The following is a 17,280-nucleotide window of genomic DNA, read 5'->3' as shown; positions in this document are numbered from 1 at the left end:
CCACCAACACACAGAATCTGCAATGGCAGTGTGCATGTGTTAGGTGAGGGGTCCCTCAAGGTGGCACAACACATGCTGTAGCCCTTAGGGACCTTCCCTGGTCACAGGGCACTTGGTACCACTGGTACCTTTTCCAAGGGACTTATCTGTGTGCCAGGGGTGTGGCAGTTGTGGAAACAATTGTACATTTTTAAGTGAAAGAACATTGGTGCTGGGGCCTGGTTAGCAGGATCCCAGCACACTTCTCAGTCAAGTCAGCATCAATATCAGGCAAAAAGTGGGGGTTAACTGCAACAAGGAGCCATTTTCCTACACCAGGTCATACAGATTCTACTTTCCTACAGGAATAAATCAAACATCGTTTGAGTATACAAGGGTATGATTCAAGGATTGTAGTTGTGATGACAGATTGAAGACCAATGGACTTCTGTTGAACTTTTCTTCAAGTATGTTGTTTTTAGTGAAATAAGTATTGTAGTGCCATCTGTGTTTGCCAAAGAGGTTTATGAACCAAACATTGAGCCCAATGTTTTGGAACCATATTATCAAAGAAAAAGACAGAAGCTCAAGTAATGCTGTAGGATTTTTAATTCTGTTAAAATAAGTACCCTATCACAGTACAGTTTTCAAGACAATATAAAACTTCAGTTCCTTTCCACCCCATCTTTTAAATATGTGAGCCATAATCGAATTCTCCCCCTTGCTAAAAAAAAAAACGTGTCTACACATTCTTTCCTTGTTTGAAACATACCACAGCCCTTCACACAACTTTACAGAAATCCATCACAACTAGAAGTATAACTCGAGAGTGTAAACGGACAGGGTTTTCAGACAATGAACAATAATAAAATGACTCAGTTTATCAGACACAGACAATATATTACTCTGTGCACAGGATTGCAACACCACGTTCATAGAAACAGCGGGGATCTTCCTTAGTAGTGATTTCAAAATCGACTGTGAAAATCAGATCAGCACGTGTAAAGTTCAGATAAACAGGCAAAGTCACCTAAAAAATAAAAATATGATTATTATATAATGCAAATATATATCAGTGCAGCTCTTATAGTACTTGTAACAGTTAGTATGGTGTGCAAGGCATGTCAGAATATAAGTTAATCATCTACAATGGTACCAAGAATATCATAAGAGCAATTTATTTACATGTAACTACAGATATCAAGCATTGATATGCAAGAAGGGCATCACATTGAATATTGCACCTGCTACCTCTCTCTAATCACTTAGGTACTAATACGTTTTCACTACTGACAACATTCCGCTAGCCACTTCAGAAGACAGAACCAGCAGTGTTTTCTAGCTGTCTAGGAGACCCTCTCCATGTGGATTCCAAAGGACATGTTGCAAACTATCGGGTTAGAATTGGAATCCTCCTTATTGAACAATAAAAAACCTGGGTAGCCAGATCATTCCTTTTTGGACTGGTATGAAATGGGGAGATAGGCTCCCCAAATAATCAAAACTATGCTTGGCTCAACTAATAACCACCCTATAGTGGTCTGTATTGGACCCTGGTTGAAAGATGAACAAGAACACTTTTAAATTGATCTATAATACCTAAATGACAGCCTCATAAGGGCAGACAAGCGACTGGATGACAACTGTTTTCTTACTAGATTAGTGGCATGAGGTTACTCAGGGAGGAGGGAGTGAAATGTCTGATCACCGTGATCACCAATTGCATTCAACCTAGATTTTATATCCAGCATAAAACAACAAGTTACTTACCTTCGGTAACGCATTTTCTGGTAGAGACTTATCTAGCTTCAGATTCCTTACCTTTGAATCTGGAATCTTTTTGCCGAGCAATACCCAGCACACGCCATCAGGTGGCGTCATTCATCGCTGGAGCCATCTGACGTCACAGTCAAGGCACCACCCCGCGCGCGTACATCAGTTCTTTTATCCACAAAACATCTACGCCAGAAGCGCACAGTCATGGATACAAACATTTGTCTGTGCAAAACTAGGGCTCTGAAAAGGAATAAACCTAACCCTACTAGACATATCTTCAGAATGGGTGGGTGTAAGAAATCTGCAGCTAGATAGAGTCTCTACCATATAATGTGTAACTGAAGGTAAGTAACTTTTTCATCTGATAGAGACTTCTAGCTGCAGATTCTTTACCTTTGAATAGACAGCCAAGCCATAACCTCCTGGTGGTGGGCTGCGGATATTACTCCTTACACTAAAGTCCTGTAGGACTGAACGGGCAAAGTGCCTGTCTCTTCATACCTGACTGTCCAGGCAGTAATATTTTCCAAACGTGTGCACAGATGCGCACACTGCCATATGACAGATCTCCAGGACTGGTACGCCCCTGGCATAAATGGGCTCGCAAGCACTCAGGAGGTTTCTCCTTGTTGCCAATGCGCAACAGATCTTGATGCAGAGAACGACCCAGCACGAAATGGTTAGCTTCTGCACTGCCCAACCCTTCTTTGCTCCAAAGTACCCCACAAAGAGTTGGTCATCCACCTGGAACTCTTTTGTGCAGTCAAGGTAGAACAACACCCTTTTTGGGTCCAGTCGATGGAGTTGCTCCTCTTCTTTAGAGGGATGCAGTGGCGAAAAGAAAGTGGGCAAGGTGATGTTCTGACCCACATGATATGGTGTCCCCACCTTGGGGAGGAAAGAGGCCCGAGGTCTGAGAACCACCTTGTCTGGATAGATAGTGAGATACAGTGGCTTTGATGACAGGGCTTGCATCTCACTCACCCTCCTGGCAGATGTTATTGCCACTAAGAAGGCTGTCTTGATGGTGAGCAGCCGGAGGGGACAGTTGTACAAAAGCTCAAAGGGATTTTAGTCCCATTGAGGCATAGCATAGGGAGAAACATATGTACAAGCCCTTTGAGGAATCTATGTACAATGGGGGATTTGAACAGAGAAGGCTAATAAGGCAGCCAAAGAAATGCAGAGAAGGCAGAAATATAGCCCTTGAGAGTCCCCAAGGCAGAACTTTGCTGGGCTAGGGAAAGAAATTAAGAGAAGAATATCAGAAAGAGAAGCAGAAAGAGGGTCAATAGACCTTTCTGTACAATAATATACAAAGCGTTTCCAATGGCAGGTGTACACCGTTTTAGTGGAGGGACGCCTGGCTGCAAAATGAAAATGTCACTTACCCAGTGTACATCTGTTCGTGGCATCAGTCGCTGTAGATTCGCATGTTTTGCAATAGCTCGCCATCTGGTGTTGGGCCGGAGTGTTACAAGTTGTTTTTCTTCGAAGAAGTCTTTCGAGTCACGGGACCGAGTGACTCCTCCTTTTGTCTCCATTGCGCATGGGCGTCGACTCCATCTTCGATTGTTTTTCCCCGCAGAGGGTGAGGTAGGAGTTGAATTGTAGTAATAGTGCCCATGCAATGGAGTGAGTAAGTATGTACCTATTTAAGGTTGAGATGATACATATACAAATAGTTGAAGGTAACTTCCAAACTGCTACAGGCTCCCGGGGAGGCGGGTGGGCACATGCGAATCTACAGCGACTGATGCCACGAACAGATGTACACTGGGTAAGTGACATTTTCAGTTCGATGGCATCTGTCGCTGTAGATACGCATGTTTTGCATAGACTAGTAAGCAGTTATCTCCCCAAAAGCGGTGGCTCAGCCTGTAGGAGTGGAAGTAGTTTGAAATAATGTTCTTAATACGGCTTGACCTACTGTGGCTTGTTGTGCGGATAACACATCTACACAGTAGTGCTTGGTGAATGTGTGAGGCGTAGACCATGTGGCTGCCTTACATATTTCTTGCATTGGGATGTTTCCTAGAAAGGCCATGGTAGCACCCTTCTTTCTGGTTGAGTGTGCCCTTGGTGTAATGGGCACAGCTGTCGTTTAGCTTTAAGGTAGCAGATTTGGATGCATTTAACTATCCATCTGGCTATACCTTGTTTTGATATTGGGTTTCCTGCATGAGGTTTTTGAAATGCAATAAATAGTTGTTTAGTCTTTCTGATGTTCTTTGTTCTGTCAATGTAATACATTAATGCTCTTTTGACATCTAATGTATGTAGAGCCCTTTCAGCTACGGTATCTGGCTGTGGAAAGAACACTGGAAGTTCCACTGTTTGATTTAGATGGAACGGTGAAATAACCTTTGGCAAAAATTTAGGATTAGTCCTTAGGACGACCTTATTCTTGTGTAGTTGTATAAAAGGTTCTTGTATTGTAAACGCCTGAATCTCGCTTACTCTTCTTAGGGAAGTAATGGCGATGAGAAATGCAACCTTCCAGGTTAGGAACTGTATTTCGCAGGAGTGCATGGGTTCAAAAGGTGGACCCATAAGTCTAGTTAGGAAAACATTTAGGTTCCATGAAGGAACAGGTGGTGTTCTTGGTGGTATAATTCTCCTAAGGCCCTCCATGAATGCTTTAATGACTGGTATCTTATATAGGGAAGTTGAATAGGTAGTCTGCAGGTATGCAGATATTGCTGCAAGGTGTATTTTAATGGAAGAGAAAGCCAGGTTAGATTTTTGTAAGTGAAGCAAGTAGCCCACTACATGTTCTGGAGTTGTGTGTAAAGGTTGTATTTGATTAATATGGCAGTAGCAAACAAACCTCTTCCATTTACTTGCATAGCAGTGCCTGGTGGATGGCCTTCTGGCTTGCTTTATGACTTCCATACATTCTTGGGTAAGTTGTAAGTGCCCGAATTCTAGGATCTCAGGAGCCAGATTGCTAGATTCAGCGATGCTGGATCTGGGTGTCTGATCTTTTGGTTGTGTTGTGTCAACAGATCTGGCCTGTTGGGCAATTTGATGTAGGGTACTACTGATAGGTCTAGCAGCGTTGTGTACCAGGGTTGCCTTGCCCAAGTTGGTGCTATCAATATGAGTTTGAGTTTGTTTTGACTGAGTTTGTTTACCAGGTAAGGAAGGAGAGGGAGAGGAGGAAATGCGTAAGCAAATATCCCTGACCAGTTCATCCATAGGGCATTGCCTAGGGACTGTTTGTGTGGGTATCTGGATGCGAAGTTTTGGCATTTTGCGTTCTCCTTCGTCGCAAACAAGTCTATTTGAGGTGTTCCCCAGAGTTTGAAATAGGTGTTCAGAATTTGGGGGTGAATTTCCCATTCGTGGACCTGTTGGTGATCTCGAGAGAGGTTGTCTGCGAGTTGATTTTGGATCCCTGGTATAAATTGTGCCATTAGGCGAATTTGGTTGTGAATTGCCCAACGCCAAATTTTTTGTGCTAGCAGGCTTAACTGCGTGGAGTGTGTCCCCCCTTGCTTGTTTAGATAATACATTGTTGTCATGTTGTCTGTCTTGACGAGAATGTATTTGTGAACTATTATTGGTTGGAAAGCTTTTAGTGCTTGAAAAACTGCTAGTAGTTCTAGGTGATTTATATGCAGTTTTGTTTGATGTACGTTCCATTGTCCTTGTATGCTGTGTTGATCGAGGTGTGCTCCCCACCCTGTCATGGAAGCATCTGTTATTATTACGTATTGTGGCACTGGGTCTTGGAAAGGCCGCCCCTTGTTTAAATTTATGTTGTTCCACCACAGAAGCAAGAGGTAAGTTTGGCGGTCTATTAACACCAGATCTAGAAGATGACCCTGTGCTTGAGACCACTGTGATGCTAGGCACTGTTGTAAGGGCCTCATGTGCAGTCTTGCGTTTGGGACAATGGCTATGCATGAAGACATCATGCCTAGGAGTTGTAATATCATCTTTGCTTGTATCTTTTGTGTTGGATACATGCGTTGTATGATGGTGTTGAAATTTTGAATTCTTTGGGGACTTGGAGTGGCTACTCCTTTTGTTGTGTCTATTATGGCTCCTAGGTATTGTTGTACCTTGCACGGCAGAATGTTGGATTTCGTGAAGTTGACGGTGAACCCTAGTTTGAAGAGGGTTTGTATGATCTGATTTGTGTGATTTGAGCACTCTATTAACGAATGGGCCTTGATTAGCCAGTCGTCTAGATATGGGAACACATGTATTTGCTGCCTTCTGATGTGTGCAGCGACTACCGCTAGACATTTGGTAAAGACTCTTGGTGCGGTTGTTAATCCGAAAGGCAGTACCTTGAATTGGTAATGTATTCCTTTGAATACAAACCTTAGGTATTTCCTGTGCGATGGGTGTATTGGTATATGGAAATACGCGTCCTTGAGGTCTAAAGTTGACATGTAGTCGTGTAGTTTTAGCAATGGTAATACTTCTTGTAGTGTGACCATGTGAAAGTGGCCTGATTTGATGAATGTGTTCACTATTCTGAGGTCTAGGATTGGTCTCAGCGTTTTGTCCTTCTTTGGTATCAGAAAGTACAGTGAGTAAACTCCTGTGTTTATTTGTGTGTTTGGCACTAATTCGATTGCATTCTTTTGCAATAGTGCCTGCACTTCTATCTCCAGGAGATTGGAATGATGTTTTGTCAAATTTTGTGCTCTTGGTGGTATGTTTGGAGGGAATTGTAGAAATTCTATGCAATAACCATGTTGGATAATTGCTAGAACCCAAGTGTCTGTAGTGATTTCCTCCCATGCTTTGTAATAATGACTTATTCTTCCCCCCACTGGTGTTGTGTGGAGGGGGTGAGTGACATGTGAGTCACTGCTTAGTAGTAGGGGTTTTGGGGCTTTGAAATTTTCCTCTATTCCTAGGGAATTGCCCTCCTCTATATTGTCCCCGAAAACCTCCTCTGTACTGTCCCTGGTAACTGGACGGTGTTGCCTGTGAGGTGCTGGCTTGTGTGCTTTGACCCCGAAACCCCCCTCTAAAGGGTGTTTTACGGAATGTGCTGTAATTCCCTCTGCTCTGCGGGGAGTAGAGTGCGCCCATGGCTTTAGCAGTGTCCGTGTCTTTTTTGAGTTTCTCAATCGCTGTGTCCACTTCTGGACCGAACAGTTCTTTTTCGTTAAAAGGCATATTGAGAACTGCTTGCTGAATCTCTGGTTTAAATCCAGACGTTCGGAGCCATGCATGCCTTCTGATAGTTACGGATGTATTAATTGTCCGTGCAGCTGTATCTGCAGCGTCCATGGAGGAGCGGATTTGGTTGTTGGAAATGGTCTGTCCCTCCTCAACCACTTGTTTTGCCCTATTTTGTAGGTCCTTGGGCAGATGGTCAATGAGATGTTGCATCTCATCCCAATGGGCTCTGTCATAGCGCGCAAGTAGTGCCTGGGAGTTAGCGATGCGCCACTGATTTGCAGCTTGTGCTGCGACTCTTACCAGCTGCATCGAACTTGCGGCTTTCTTTATCTGGGGGTGGTGCATCTCCAGATGTGTGGGAGTTGGCCCTTTTCCTAGCTGCTCCTACAACGACAGAGTCTGGTGGCAGCTGTGTAGTAATGAAAGCCGGGTCTGTAGGAGGCGCCTTATACTTTTTTTCCACTCTTGGTGTGATTGCCCTACTTTTGACCGGCTCCTTAAAGATTTCTTTTGCGTGCCGGAGCATACCAGGGAGCATAGGCAGGCTTTGGTATGAGCTGTGGGTGGAGGAGAGTGTGTTGAATAAAAAGTCATCCTCGACCTGTTCTGAGTGGAGGCTTACATTGTGAAATTGTGCTGCTCTAGCCACCACTTGAGAATACGCAGTGCTGTCCTCTGGTGGAGATGGCTTCGTAGGGTATGCCTTCGGACTGTTATCTGACACTGGGGTGTCGTATAAGTCCCATGCGTCTTGATCTTGGTCACCCTGGCTCATGGTGGTGTGAGCTGGGGAATGTGATGGAGTTTGTGCTGGTGAGACGTTAATCACAGGTGGAGGAGAGGGTGGTGGGGTAACTTTTTTCACCACTTTTGTTTGTGGTGTTTGTTCAGTTTGGAACTCCAATCTTCTCTTTCTTCTAATAGGGGGAAGGGTGCTTATTTTTCCTGTCCCCTGCTGTATGAAAATACGCTTTTGCGTATGGTCTACATCCGTTGAGTGTAGTTCTTCCTCAAACCTATGCTTCTGCATTTGGGAGGTTAGCGAGTGCTCTTCTGTATAAGAGCCTGAAACTGGGTCGGTTGCAGTTTGTTTCGGCACCGAAACCCTGTCTGCATCTTTTTTCGGCTCCGAGGTGACTTTTTTCTTTTTCGGGGCCGAAACCTCTCGGCGTCGATCTTCTTCGGTGCCGCTGTCTCGGCGTCGAGCCGTGTCTACACCGGTATCTCGGTGTCGATGCTTGTCTCCAGCACTTTCTCGGTCCCGAGAAGGCTGCGTGCCGGTGTCTCGACCGGAGTCGGACGATCTCGGCACTGTTTGGGCCTTTTTCGGTGCCGACGGTCGGTCACCGAATTTATGGGTCGAGCCATGGCCTGATGGCAGTGGCGTCCCCTGGGCCTTGTAAATCTTCTTCTGAGTGGTTTTCGACGTCTTACTCACGGTTTGTGTATCGTCGAATCCTTCGGAGTCCGATTCTTGGATCGAAAAGGATCCCTCCTCTTCTTGTTCCTCGAACTCTCGGTGGGCTGTCGGCGCGGACGCCATCTGAAGTCTTCTGGCTCGACGGTCTCGGAGAGTTTTTCGGGACCGGAACGCACGACAGGCCTCGCAGGTGTCTTCGCTGTGCTCAGGTGACAGGCACAGGTTGCAGACCAAGTGTTGGTCTGTATAGGGGTATTTATTGTGGCATTTGGGACAGAAACGGAACGGGGTCCGTTCCATCGGCGTTCTTCTGCACGCGGTCGGGCCGACCAGGCCCCGACGGGGGATCGAAAAAATTACCCCGAAGGGCACCGGAGCTCTTCGATCTTAGACGCAGTGTTGAATCTAACTACGCGGACCCCGAACGCAACAATACCGACGAAAATCTTCTGAAATTAGCTATTTTTCCGTTCCGAAACTCGGAGCGACAGGAACACGTCCGAACCCGATGGCGGAAAAAAAACAATCGAAGATGGAGTCGACGCCCATGCGCAATGGAGACAAAAGGAGGAGTCACTCGGTCCCGTGACTCGAAAGACTTCTTCGAAGAAAAACAACTTGTAACACTCCGGCCCAACACCAGATGGCGAGCTATTGCAAAACATGCGTATCTACAGCGACAGATGCCATCGAACATAACTTTACAGGACTTCAGAACGAAGGTCAAAAGCCATCAATTGCCGATCAATCTCCATGCATGTAGTCGCAGAGTTGACAGGTTCGGGTGGAGAACCCTTCCCTGTTGCTGCAACAGAAGATCCTCCCGAAGGGGCAGCCTGATCAGAGGATTGATGCTCATTTTGAGAAGCTTGGGATACCAGACTCTCCGTGCCCAATCCGGAGACAGTAGTATGACTTGGGCCTGGTCGTTCTTGATATTTTTGAGAACTCTGGGCGGAAAAGCATACAGGAGGCCTGAACTCCACTCGTGGCAAAAAAGCGCTGCAGAGCAATTGCTGCCTTGGAAAATCCAACACCGAATACTGCTGACATTGCGTGTTCTCTGCGGAGACGTACAAATCTAACACCAAGGCTCTCCCCACTGGTGAACGAATACTTGTGCCAACTCCGGATGGAGATACCACTTATGATCCGCTAGGCGTCGACATGTGAGTTTGTCCGCCCTGGCGTTCAGAAAACATGCCAAGTGTTGAACCACCAGGGTTATGCCCTGCTGTTCCAGCCATGTCGAGAGACGCAGAGCCTCCTGACAAAGGATCCACTACCCCACACCAACCTGCTTGTAGCAGTATAACATTGCAGTGGTGTTGTCCGTGAACATCTGCACTATCTTCCCTTTCACAAGAATAAGAAATGCTTTCAATGCCAGTCGGATCGCCCGGAGCTCCAGCAAGTTGATATGGAGTCCGGATTCCGCTGGAGACCAGAGGCCTCTGATCTCCGCCTCTCCCTGATGGCCGCCCCATCTCAGAAGTGACGCATCTGTCACTACTGTGATATCTGGTTGGGGAAGGGAGAGGAGTCTGCCTCTGACCCAATCGCAGTTCACTAACCCCCACTGCAGGTCTTTTGCATTTCCCTCGAAGATCTGAACCGTGTTGGTAAGATTCCCCTTATGCTGCGCCCACTGGAACTTCAGGTCCCACTGCAGAGCCCTCATATGCCAACTCGCATTTTTGACTAGCAGGATGCAGAAAGCCATGAGTCCCAACAACCTCAGAGTCAGTCTCACCGAAACCCAGGGTAGAGGCCAAAACATCGGTCTCAACCTGAATATCCTGGACTCGCTGCTCAGGAGGATAAACCTGAAACTGCAGTGTGTCCCGAACAGCCCGGATGAAAGGGAGCTTCTGAGAGGGAGTCAGGGGTGACTTCGGTATGTTTATAGTGAACCCCAGCGAATGCAGGAGGCCCACCATAGTCTGAAGGTGGCTGGCGAGAGCCTGGGGTGTAGAAGCCTTCAACAGCCAGTCACTGAGGTAGGAGAAGACTGAAACCCCCAACCTGCACAGATGACCTGCTACCACCGCCATCACCTTGGTGAACACCCGAGGGGCACTGGTGGGACCGAAAGGGATCACAGTAAACAAAGTGCTTGTGACCCACCTTAAACCGCAAGTAACACCTGTGGGCGGGCAGGATGGGAATGTGAAAATATGCATCCTGCAAGTCCAACACTACCATCCAGTCTCCTTGGTCTAGGGCAGAAAAAGACCTGAGCATCTTGAATTTCTCCTTTTTGAGGAAGAGATTGACATCCCTTAAATCCAAAATAGGGCGAAGACCCTTGTTCTTCTTTAGAATCAGAAAGTAGCGGGAGTAACAACCACTGATTACTTCTGACATTGGGACCCTTTCTATGGCTCCCTTGGCCAAGAGAGGTGTAACTTCCTCGCGGAGCAAGAGTAAATGATCCTCCATCAGCCATTCTTTCAATGGAAGGATACAGGGAGGGAAAGACTGGAAAGGGAGGGAATAGCCTTTCTGTATGATCTGCAAGACCCATTTGTCCGATGTTATGGACCGCCAGTGAGGGAGATGATATTGAATCCTCCCTCAAACTGGGAGAACATGGTCTTGCAGAACCATACTAGGAGGGCTTGGGCGTTGCGGGAGAGGGGGGCTGGGTGGTGACTGACCTGTGGCTAAACCCCCTGGGTCTGAAGGTACCACAACCTCATCCTTGCACTGGATGCTGTGAAACTGGAGGACGGTGGCTAACCTGTGGATGGCGGGGTATCCCCCCCCCCCTCTCCAAAGCCTCGAAAGGAGCGATAGGCAGACTGCTGGCAAATGGGCGCAGAGAGGCCCAAGGATCTGGCCGTGGCTCGAGACTCCTCGAACCGTTCATGGGTTGAGGCGGTCTTCTCACTAAAAAAGTGGTGAGCCATCAAAAGGCATGTCCATCAGATTTGCCTTGCCAACCCCCAAAAAGCCAGTGGTATGCAGCCAGGCATGGCGATGAAGGGCCATTGTTGAAGAAATCGCAATGGCCAGCGAGTAGGTCATGTCCAAGCCACACCAGATGGTAAACTTGACTGCATCTGGTCGATGGCAGCGGCCAGTTGTACTATTCACAGGAGCACCTGTGCTAGATTTGGACCACGTCCCCAGTAGGACATCTGTAAAAGCTTCATTGAAGGTTAACATTGTCTCCGATGTAGCAACCCCTGGCTGAAGCACCTCTGTCAAGAGGTTTGTAGTACGTTGGTGGCTCTGTTTATACTATTTCAAAGTAAGAAATAGTGTGCACAGAGTCCAAGGGTTCCTACACACAAGCAGGCACAGAAAGTACACCTTTAGCAGCACAGGGGCGGCCGGGTGCAGAGTGCAAACAGGCGTCAGGTTTCAGATAGGAAGTAATGGGGAGACCTGGGGTCTCTTCAACGATGCAGGCAGGCACAGGGGGGTAGCCACCACCTGGGCTAGGCAGAGGGTCGCTCCTGCACTGGAGTTTGGTTCCTTCGGGTCCTGGGGGCTGCGGGTGCAGTGTTGGTTCCAGGCGTTGGGTCCCATGTTACAGCCAGTCGCGGTCAGGGGGAGCCTCTGTATATCCTCGGCAGGCGTCGCTGTGGGGGCTCAGGGGGGTTCGTCTCTGGCTACTCACGGGCTCGCAGTCGCGGGGAGTCCTCCCTGTAGTGTTGGTTTTCTGCAGGTCGAGCCGGGAGCATCAGGTGCAGAGTGGAAAATCTCACGCTTCCGGCGGGAAACGTGGAATCTTTAAAGTGGTTTCTTTGTTGCAAGAAAGTTGCAGGTTGTTGAACAGAGCCGCTGTTCACAAGAGTTTCTTCGTCCTGGGTTGCAGGGCAGTCCTCTGAGGCTTCAGAGGTCGCTGGTTCCTGTTGGATGCGTCGCTGTTGCAGTTTTCTTCGAAGTTGGGAGACAGGCCGGTAGGGCTGGAGCCAAAGTAGTTGTCGTCTCCGTCTTCCCTGCAGGGCTTCAGGTCAGCAGTCCTTCTTCTTGTTAAGGTTGCAGGAATCTAGTTTCCTAGGTTCTGGGGAACCCTTAAATACTGAATTTAGGTCTGGGAGGGCAGTAGCCAATGGCTACGGTACTTGAGGGCTGCTACACCCTCTTTGTGCCTCATCCCTGTGGGGAGGGGGGCACATCCCTAATCCTATTGGGGGAATCCTCCATCCACAAGATGGAGGATTTCTAAAAGTAAGGGTCACCTCAGGACACCTTAGGGGCTGTCCTGACTGGTGGGGGGTGACTCCTTGTTTTTCTAATTATCTCCTCCAGCCTTACCACCAAAAGTGGGGGCACTGGCCGGAGGGGTGGGCATCTCCACTAGCTGGGATGCCCTGTGGCTCTGTAACAAAGGGGGTGAGCCTTTGAGGCTCACTACCAGGTGTTACAGTTCCTGCAGGGGGAGGTGAGAAGCACCTCCACCCAGTACAGGCTTTGATCCTGGCCACAGAGTGACAAAGGCACTCTCCCCATGACCATATACTCTTATGGCTACCCTGCACTTACAATGTCTAAGGTTTTGCTTAGACACTGTAGGGGCAGAGTGCTCAAGCACATATGCCCTCACCTGTGGTATAGTGCACCCTGCCTTAGGGCTGTAAGGCCTGCTAGAGGGGTAACTTACCTATGCCACAGGCAGTGTGAGGTTGGCATGGCACTCTGAGTGGAGTGCCATGTCGACTTAGTCATTTTCACCCCACCAGTACACAAAAGCTGTGAAGCAGTGTGTATGTACTGAGTGAGGGGTCCCCAGGGTGGCATAAGACATGCTGCAGCCCTTAGATACATTCCCTGGCATCAGGGCCCTTGGTACCAGGGGTACCAGTTACAAGGGACTTACTTGAGTGCCAAGGTTGTGCCAGTTGTGGAGACAAAGGTACAGTTTAGGGAAATAACACTTGTGCTGGGGCCTGGTTAGCAGACTTTCAAATCATAACTTCGCATCAGCAAAAGGCAAAAAGTTAGAGGGTAACCATGCCAAGGAGGCGCTTCCTTACAAGGTTAGTCTAGGTCCAAGACTTCTGCTGCTCTACGCACCACCATGGCATACGATGCTCCCTTCTCCGTAGCTACAGAAGCAGGTGAGAGCATACCAGCATCTGGACAAGTATCCAGTCCACTAGCTACCCTTAGATCCTTATACCAGTCCTGATCCCCAATCAATATTCCAAAGGGTCCTCAACTCCCCCTCGCTCCTCATCTGTGTCTGGCTGATTGAAATAATACTCAGGCACTGATCTGGGCCTAGTCGGCGCAGTAAAAGTTGGAATCGACATCATTCCGGCTCAGGGTAATCAGGAATGAGGATGGGGCTGCCACCACTGGTGGACACAGGTGGTGGGGAGAGCACAGACTTCAGGCCCGGCGCCAGAGGAGGCCGACTGAGAAACTGGTTAAGGCCCGGATCCGATATCGGATTCTGGGGTCTCCAACGGCGCAGAGGCTGAAGCCGCCGGTGTCGAGCTAGATGGGTCCGCTGCTGACCCTGCGGGGTCCGAAGACCCACCTGCAGGGGCAGCTCACTCAAAAACAAGGCACATGGCTTCGTAAAAAGTCTTTTTTGAACGGGGGTCGCGCCAGCTCCTGGATAAGGGGAGAGACACAAATCTGGCCACAGAACCATCTCCGAAGCACAGGATCCGAGCAAGGAGCCAAAAGGTCCTGCAGTTGCCATAGATGGGCGATGCCCATCTGGCTTCGTGTCAGAGTAGGGGGTTACAATTGAGACGGTGCAGGTGGCGCCAGGAGCATCAGCAAAGATCGAGGTGGTACAACTGGCGCTATTCTGGATCCAGGATGGATCCCTGGGAGCCCTTGGTGCCAGGGCTGCCGGCGTGAAACCTGAAGGGGCCTTCTGAGCCCACAGGCACCTCAGCAAGGTCGGACGGCTTAAAAATGAGGTGCATGGCTTCATAAAACTCCGAGGTGGGCAGGGCTCAGAGTCCCAGAAATTCGAGGAGGTCCAGGCACAAGTTCCACAGAATGAGGTCTAGAGCGCTGATGCTTCCTCAACTCATCGGCTGACAAGGACAAGTTGAAGTGCCTCGACTTACTCAACCGCCCAGAGAGCTTCAAGTGGGACGGTGATGACGTCAGACTCCCCAACTGGTCCTGAGACCTTCTTCTCGACCTAACCCTGAGCCGAGTTGTGCCCGTGCCGCCATTAGCTTTAGGGACCGTTCTCTGAAAGCCTGCGGATACATGGCCCGGCACCCTGAGCACAACTTCGGGTTGTGGTTGTGCTCCAAACACATCAAGGTGTGGATTAGTCATGGACATCATCCAATGACAGGATCCGAAGAGCTTGAAACCTGTCTTCGTAAAAGACCTACCTCGACACACTAGGAGTACATTCTCCAAAAAAGGTTGATAAAAAGTAAACAAAAAAAAAAATGTCTGGCATGAAAAGAAAAGAACTGACATCGGTGAGCCTGGGTGATGCCTATATAGGAACCAACGTTTCTGGTGCGGACAATGGTGATGACGGGGGAAAGAGTTGCCACTCCCGGCGCACAGATAGCTCACAAACATCTTCGGGGTCTAGTCTGATGCCTGGGGGAAATTCAAAGGTAAGGAATCTACAACTTGAAGTCTCTTTCAGATTGTTGCAGCACAACATGGTGATGGTATTGTCCATCAGCACCTCTACCAGCCATCCCTAGTTGGATGGGCTGAAGGCTTTCATCTCCAATTGGATGGCCCTCAGGTTGATATGGTGCCTGGACTCCGCCTGAGACCAGAGGCTTCTGATCTCCACTTCTCCCAGATGGTCGCCCTAACCCAGAAGCAATGCATCGGTCACCAATACTTGCTTTGGAGGAGGAAGGGAAAGGGGTCTGCCGCAGACAGATTTGTAGTCCAGGAACCACCACAGCAGATCTTGTGCAGTCTCCTTTGAAATTGGAACGTGGTCAAGTTGTCCCCCAAAATGACTGAGGTATGTGTCGCTGAGAAACAAGAAAGAGCTCTGGATCTGCATCTGATGGCATGTAAAGAGTAAACTGATGTCAGCACAAAGGAGTGGCATCCATATAGGCCCCACAAGTCATTTCCGGATTGGAACGGTGTCAGTGCGGAGCCATACAGCGCCACCTACCAGCACGCAGAGGTACTGATGAAATGTTTCCAGATCCAGCTGGATACTTAGAGAATATTCAAAAGGTGAAGCATCTGTGGCTAGAAGTCTCTATGAGAAATGAGTATATTGCTGTTCCTGCTTGCTTGAGCTGTGTCACTACCATCACCTTAGTGAAAACTCAAGGTGCTGAGATCAACCAAATTGAAGCACTATAAACTGGCAATGGGTACAATGCACTATAAAGTGCAACTACTTTCTGTGGGCTTGCAGTATCACAACATGAAAGTGGGTTTCCTGCAGGTCTATTGACACCATGCAGTTTTCCAAGTCCAATGTGAGTAATGTCTTAGTTAGGAACAACATCCTGAATTTGTTCTCACTTGATCTCACCTGGGAACCAATCCAGGAACCTGAGGTACAGGATGGGATGAAGACCACCATCTTTCTTTGGAATCATTAAGTACAGAGAATAGCCTCCCCCTGCCCAATTTCCTGCTCAGGGACAATCCCCAATGTCCCTTTCTGTAGCAGGACTACCACATCCTAATGCCGGATCCACTGATGTGCAGAACATTGGGGATTGAGAGAGGGTACAACAAGGTGGGATCTAGTAAAAGGGTAGGGTATGCCCCTTTTTGATGAACTGGAAGACCCAGCAGTCTTGCTAGATCATCACAAAAATACAGCCAGTGGTACTGGAAGGTTTGGCGGCAGAGCCTCTGCCCAAGCGTCGGTACCATCATGCCTAGAGGTCTTGTTTGGCCCAAAATATTATGTACAGGAAATTCATGATGCCCTGCATGGTGGGAATGATGAGGAACAAGCTGGAAATTTTCTTCAATACTGACAGACTTTATCTAGACCACTAGACTAAAAGTTGTCTTGACATATCGCCAGAAACAGCATTGGACTCCCCAGCTGTCCCCCCCCACCAAGGAAAGTTCCACTTTTGCTCATCGTACACATTACAGCAAACATTTTGTAACTAAAATTGGTTACTATAAAATCTAATGTTAATATTATAACAAATTTTGTAACCTGACGTTTCATTTTCAGAGCCTTTATTGCCCTTCAATGAAGCCCTGTAGGACACTAGACACCCCTAGTAGTTTACCCTACAGCTAGGCATCACAGATCTCTAGGCAACTGAACCTTTTTTTACTTGCCATCCTTCGCAGGAAAGCCCTGTAGTGCAACTTCGGCATGCAAAATGACTCCCAAATGCTTACCCACTGCTCTGCCTGACAGAAAATCTAAATAGATTGATGTGTTTGGAACAAGCATATTCTTCTCTGCCAGCTTGGTTTTATGCTCTTTGAATGCAGTCTGCCTGCTAGTCAAACACAACCATGCCCTCTGGGACATGGGAGGTGAAGTCATGCCTGCCCTCCCCTATGAGTTTTGAAATCCTCTTGAATAGACAGCCTGTAATAGACAGGATGCAGCAAAGCACACCCTGAAGGTTGGATTGGACACCACAGACTACTATATCCAAGTCTGGGAACAGACCATGGAGAAGCATGCCACAACACTGTGGCTGGGAGTATAGTGCACTTCCAATATGAGGTTTCCCAATCCCTTATTTAAAGTTGGACACAAAAAATAGGCATTGCCTCTAATCATCCACAAAGTACTGAATCTCATACGAGCCTATTCATAACTAAGGTGCTCTATGTATGGTTTAACTGTATAACGGACGGCGAGGTGTTGCATTCATTAGTTGTCTTTGCCCAGCTAGTACACGGGAAAATTCCCTGTATCCTTCACTTGCAAAAATGTGCCAAAGCATATCATTCAGAGAGAATGGGCTGCTTATGGACAACAAGGCAGCCATTCAAGTATGCTTGCACTCAAGAGGTGGCATGGATTTGGGTGGCTAATTGGG

General features: G+C 48.0%; 1 protein-coding gene across 2 annotated transcripts in view; it reads right to left on the bottom strand.

Annotated features, from left to right (window-relative positions):
• Positions 1 to 570: 570 nt before the first annotated feature.
• DYNC1H1 (dynein cytoplasmic 1 heavy chain 1) overlaps positions 571 to 17,280 on the bottom strand; it is a 916,572-nt gene continuing 899,862 nt past the window's right edge. For both annotated transcript variants that reach the window (XM_069208347.1, XM_069208346.1), the window contains exon 78: positions 571 to 1,009. In XM_069208347.1, the coding sequence (XP_069064448.1) occupies positions 881 to 1,009 (129 nt within the window). In that variant the 3' untranslated portion in view covers positions 571 to 880. The remainder of the gene's footprint in view (positions 1,010 to 17,280) is intronic.

This window comes from Pleurodeles waltl, chromosome 9, assembly GCF_031143425.1.
Source record: "Pleurodeles waltl isolate 20211129_DDA chromosome 9, aPleWal1.hap1.20221129, whole genome shotgun sequence".
NCBI classification, from domain to species: domain Eukaryota; kingdom Metazoa; phylum Chordata; class Amphibia; order Caudata; family Salamandridae; genus Pleurodeles; species Pleurodeles waltl.
Note: the sequence above shows the minus strand (reverse complement) of the source record. Positions and strands in the feature narration are given on the sequence as shown.